This window comes from Mycetomoellerius zeteki, unplaced genomic scaffold (genome assembly GCF_001594055.1).
Source record: "Mycetomoellerius zeteki isolate Tzet28-1 unplaced genomic scaffold, Tzet1.0 scaffold38, whole genome shotgun sequence".
Taxonomy (NCBI): domain Eukaryota; kingdom Metazoa; phylum Arthropoda; class Insecta; order Hymenoptera; family Formicidae; genus Mycetomoellerius; species Mycetomoellerius zeteki.
In genome coordinates this window covers 209,171-214,556 of record NW_017257371.1, presented here as the reverse complement: position 1 = coordinate 214,556, position 5,386 = coordinate 209,171, and the positions used below count along the sequence as shown (strand labels likewise).

The 5,386-nt window shown below is 32.4% G+C and overlaps 1 protein-coding gene across 3 annotated transcripts; it reads right to left on the bottom strand.

The window, feature by feature from the left end:
• Positions 1-371: 371 nt before the first annotated feature.
• LOC108726024 (HIRA-interacting protein 3) lies at positions 372-4,057 on the bottom strand. Of its 3 annotated transcripts, XM_018453378.1 has the most exons (6): positions 3,739-4,013; positions 3,095-3,540; positions 1,971-2,777; positions 1,641-1,887; positions 1,437-1,557; positions 372-943 (listed from the first exon to the last, which is right to left on the bottom strand). In XM_018453378.1, exons 2-6 carry the CDS (start codon positions 3,524-3,526, stop codon positions 937-939), a joined length of 1,614 nt encoding a protein of 537 aa, XP_018308880.1. In that variant the 5' UTR covers positions 3,527-3,540; positions 3,739-4,013; the 3' UTR covers positions 372-936. The 3 variants fall into 3 exon arrangements, with proteins under 3 accessions (XP_018308880.1, XP_018308881.1, XP_018308882.1); XM_018453379.1 differs by lacking the exons at positions 372-943; positions 3,739-4,013 and adding an exon at positions 4,023-4,057 and having other exon boundaries at positions 1,430-1,557; XM_018453380.1 differs by lacking the exon at positions 372-943 and having other exon boundaries at positions 1,430-1,557; positions 3,915-4,013.
• Positions 4,058-5,386: the final 1,329 nt, after the last annotated feature.

Below are 5,386 nucleotides of genomic sequence, written 5' to 3'. Positions count from 1 at the left end.
TTTCCCTTCTACCTAAAAATTTAGTTGGATACATTTTTATATTATAGACCAAAGGGAAAGATATAGTATGGCTTTTCGTTGCTTTTTATAATTATATTTAAAGATATGAAAGATTTGTGATCGATGCTTTTTCCAACTGTCTTTAACATTAGCTGAAGCTGTATGTAGATTTGATGAAAAATAAATTGTTTTTTTTTATCTATATATTATACGCTACAAATCAATTTCTAATATGTACTTAAAAATATAATGTTATTTTTTCCATTTAAGCAAAACGCATCACTAATTTTAATCATTCGGTAGTATAAATCTGACAGAATTTCTTGTTTTTTATCTAGTTTTTTTTCTTATTTATGTACATAATGACATTTATCATTATTCGTACCAAATAGGTGTTACACAAATTCCAAAATCACCTTCTTCGTATACAAGTTATCAGCAACTTATCTTAACTAGGGGAATAATAAGTTAATACAATGAAAATAAAAATTTGTCTCCGTATTTTCACATATCAATATACCGCGTATTACTGATCATATTAATCAATCATGTCAGGTTACCTTCTCTAGCAGGTGCGCGTGGGGGTTGATCGATCACATTTTATAAATGTAATGCCTGTTGGAAAAGAAAGCCCAACATACTGTTAAATGTAATGGCTGCTAGAGAAGGTAGCTCAATATATTGACATTATTGACCAACATTGTCAATGTAATACGCGGCACATGAAAATTACTATTAATTGATAATTGCACACTATAATATAAAAAAACAATAACTATCGATATATGAAAAATTAAAAATACAAAATATTCTACATAGACGTGGACAGGCCAGCGTGCATAAATGCACAATTGTTGGCACCTGTTCTTTGATGTTTAAATACTTATATATTTATATTATCCAACATTTATGGATTATGAGAACATTCTATGTCCTCTATTCTCAGGGTTGGGTAAGTTAACTTTTTTTTTTAACTAAGTTAAGTTAAAGTTAACAGCCTTGAAAATTTAACTTAATTAAAATACAAATTAATCCATAATGAAATTAATTGAATTAAAAATTAAGTTAATGAAAAAAGTAATTGAAAAGTTAAAAGTTAAATTTGGTCCTAACAACCAACAAAAAAAAAGAAAGAAAAAGAAAAAGTTTTACCATTTTACATAATTTTTCGTATTTTTTCTTTCTCACAGCATATTTATTAAAGAATCTGGTTATTTTTGTTCAAAAGTAACTATTATACAATATAAAATTACTAAATTATATACTCATTATCCTCTCGCATTGTGTCTGAGGATTAACATAAAAAAAAAAATCAAATTAAAAATTAATAGTTATCAATAAAATGTAACTAAATTAAGTCAAAATTAATTAACTTTTTAACTTTTTAATTTAACTTTTATCTTTTTAATTTAGCACTACCCAACCCTGTCTATTCTGAATCACTATCAACAACAGTTTGAATAAGCCTAAATGTATTACGTTCTCGATATCGCAATGGTACGTCTGGAAGTGTCTTTTTAACGTTATCCATATTTCTTCGTGCGCGCGTAACTCGTCCTGAAATAAAAACAAATTCAACGTTGTGCGCAATGTCCATTATATAATAAATATAACATAGACAGCAAAACCATAATATTAACCTTCAGATATAATGTTTGACATATCCAATTCAGATACCTCCCTCATCTTTTCATTCTCTTCTCTCGCTCGTTTACATTTTTTCAACGATAGATGACCACTAATGCCGTTTTCCTTTAATAGTTCTTTTAGACGATTAATTTTTGCAGCGTTATTCTTACAATCCGCAAAAATGCGATTGTACGATTGAATTTTCACTCCAGCAACATTTAAATACCTCTTCAACTTCTGTATCTGTTCATTTCCATCCTGAAAATTTAATGCATACAACAGTAAAAAAATACATCCAAGTTTATATTATTGTAAGATCTATTTGTTAGTAAGAAACTTACAGCATTACTACGTCTTCCCCTTCTTTTCATAGATTTCTCTTCCTTTTCAGAATTATCACTTTCATTTTTATCGAATGATTCCCTGTCTGATAATTCTTCCTGTAGTCCATTTTTAATTTGAGTTGTTTTATTAGCTTTCTCTGCTGTAGTCATATCCTCATCATCAGATAGACATTCGGTATTTTTTGGGTGAGAATTTCTTATATCTTTACCTCGTCCTCTTTTTGATTCGACGGAGCGATGTTTGTCGGTTGATTTTTTCGTAGCTGGAGATTTTGTCATTTTCTTTTTCGTCCGTGGACTATAATCCTCATCTGAATTGCTATTCTGACTGTCCTCTGATCCAGAAGTCTTTAATTTACTAAAACTTGATCGCGAACCTTTTCTCTTTGCTGCTTTTTCCCTGTTTTTTTCTGATTTGATCTTCAATGTATCAGTGATTTGTTGCAAATCAGGCTTTTCTTCTGCTTCTGACGAACAGTCTAATTCCGATTCATTTGGCTCTGCCTTCACGATTATTGTTTTCGGTCGTGGTTTCACATCTTTTTCATTTTCGCTTTCAGAACTAGATTCTTCCTTATCACTCGCACATTCCACGGAAAGTTCCAGTCCATCTACCACTTCTGTGTCGACAATATGTTTCTTAGCAGTATGTTGTTTTTTCGTTTCATCCTCCTCTTTATTTTCTTCTCTAGCTATCGTTTTGTCATTTTCTTCTTTAACCTCATTGCCTCCTGTTGTTTCTTTCTCGTTTTTAGGAATAGACATCATACTTGCACTTATAATAGACTTTTGGACTGAATTATCCTATTTTTAGTATTAAGAAAAATAATTAAAATCATAGAATAACCTGTTTATTATATGGCTATTAAAGTCACCTAATAAACAGAATGTCTCATGTTCAAACTGATTCTAATATTACAAAACAGTGAGTTTAAATATGTTACAAAATATTAGACAGAAAATATAGCTAAAAGTAAAAAAATTTGCTATGTATGACAGAAAAAAGGGACATTATAGATAAGATACAAATGTAATGGTAAGAATGATAAAAAACACGATATAAAAAAAGAATCAATTTTCTCAGATTTTGTTAGTAACGTAAGTTCATATTGTATTCTTACCATGCTTTCCACAATTTCCTCTTTAATATTTATTTTTCCAGAATTTTTATTTAAAGTAATGTTATTCTCAGTTTTTTTTTCGTTTCCTCGCTTTACATCATCTCCTTGTTTCTCCTTATTCTTCCCATTCATGTCCGAATCAGATACCTCTTGTACACTTTGCTGATTTTCTCGATACAATTTATATTTTTCCACTTTCTCATAATATCTCTCTGTATTATTTTTCTCTGAAATAGTTTCAGGATTATCGTTCTCTAATATTTTTGACCGTTCACTAAATGAGCATCGCCGTTTTTTAGATAAATCTATTTCATCTTCAGAATCTTCAGAATCTCTTGGCCTTTTTTTTGATATGTTATCTGCAGAATCAGATGATAGTCTTAGTGTATCCATTTCTCCTTCCTCAATTTCATTGTGATCAGATTCTATCATTTTATAACAATAATCTGAAATAATTGAATATTTTATAGCCAAGTGTAATATTATAAATGATTGATGTAGAAAGCAAATGACAAATTGTCAGTATGTGTGACTACATATTTAGGAAAATGTATGTATAAATCTATATATAGAAAATTATCAAGCAAAACATAAATAATAAACTTCTACATTTTAATTTGATAAGAAGAAACTTTATTCCATACTGAGCACTTATTTTTCAACGACGAAATGTATCAAGGATATGCTGTTTCAATGTACGATGGACTGATCTTCCCAATTGTACATATCGAATGACATTCTGAGTTGACTAGAAAAGTTATTTCTTGTTTACAATTAATGGTGTGGAAAGAGAATTTAAAGTCGCAATTGAATGAATGACCTAATTATCGGTATTCCTATTCTACAAATCACACATGACACTTCGTTGTGGCAAAATATCGATAATTTTAAATTCTATGTATTGTGCTGTGTAACTTCAGTTACATACCATCGCACAAAATTCACTAATCATAATTATAAAATTCAACGATTCATGTATGTGTGATATGTGTATATATAGTACACACTCATATATACATTTGCGCGGCAAAATATACATGTATTGGACCAGGGTTGCCAGATTTTGGCGGCTTTTGCACTAAAGACCCGTCTACAATATACGTAGTAAGCTTGGTTTAAATAGAAATAACGGTTCCTGCACACTGGACGCGGAAACGCTTGCGGCGCGGCAAAATGTGACGCGGCAACCAATAAGCTTACAGCTCCTACATGTTCATTGGTTGCGTTCAGCAGACTCAACAGTTTTGCAACCGTTTTATGATTGTCTGCTGAGATAGGACCATTCTTCTAGATCTAAAAGTATGATCCAATTAGCGCGAAGGAAACTTCCAACAGTTGCAAAACAAACGTTCTGCTGAACGCAGCCATCGATTACCGCGTCGCATTTTGCCGCGCGATAAGCTTTTCCGCATCCAGTGTGCAGAAATCATAAGCCGTAAGAAATCAACGAATCATAAGTCCGGATCTACAATAAGTATTTTAAGACTTAAGCCGAAAGAAATTGACCAATTACAGTCGAATCCGAGGGGAATAATCGACTGTGATTCGCCCATTTCTTATGGCTTAAAGCTTAAAACCCTATTGTAGATCCGGGGTTAATCCCGGGGTTAAGCCTTAAGCCGTAAGAAATTGACCAATTACAGTCGAATTCGAGGAGAATAATCGACTATGGCTGCGTTCAGCAGAACGTTTGTTTTGCAACTGTTGGAAGTTTCCTTCGCGCTAATTGGATCATACTTTTAGATCTAGAAGAATGGTCCTATCTCAGCAGACAATCATAAAACGGTTGCAAAACTGTTGAGTCTGCTGAACGCAGCCTATGATTCATCCATTTCTTATGTCTTAAGGCCCAAAACTCTATTGTAGATCCGGGGTAAAGGCACTTAAAATGAGATATATAGATATATATATATATTTAGATAGATATATATTTGGCCTTGAAAAGAGAGAAAGCGAAGATGCCGAGTGCCAAAAGTGCAAGCAACGCGAACAGACCTAATCTTCAATGAGTAGTCTGATTCCGGCCTTAAGCCTTATGTCCACGATGCTAGAAATTGGTCCGAGATTTCGGAGAGAGAAAGAATTAACCAATCACATTTAAACAATTTAGTCACATGATCAATGCGATTGGTCAATTCTTTCTTCATCCGAGATCTCGGAAGGATTTCTAGCATCGTGGATACTGGGTTTTAAGGGGATCCTAAAGCCGCCCGTATTAAGCCCAGTGTCTACGATGCTAGAAATCCGTCCGAGATCTCGGATGAAGAAAGAATTGACCAATCGCATTGATCA

Bases quoted from the DNA above. Each gene is read 5' to 3' on its own strand.
- LOC108726024 (XM_018453379.1), bottom strand. From the start codon at position 3,526: ATGATAGAATCTGATCACAATGAAATTGAGGAAGGAGAAATGGATACA. The intron at 2,778-3,094 runs GTAAGAATACAA...TACTAAAAATAG, and splicing joins AGGAAATTGTGGAAAGCATG to GATAATTCAGTCCAAAAGTC. The intron at 1,888-1,970 runs GTAAGTTTCTTA...TTAAATTTTCAG, and splicing joins GGGGAAGACGTAGTAATGCT to GATGGAAATGAACAGATACA.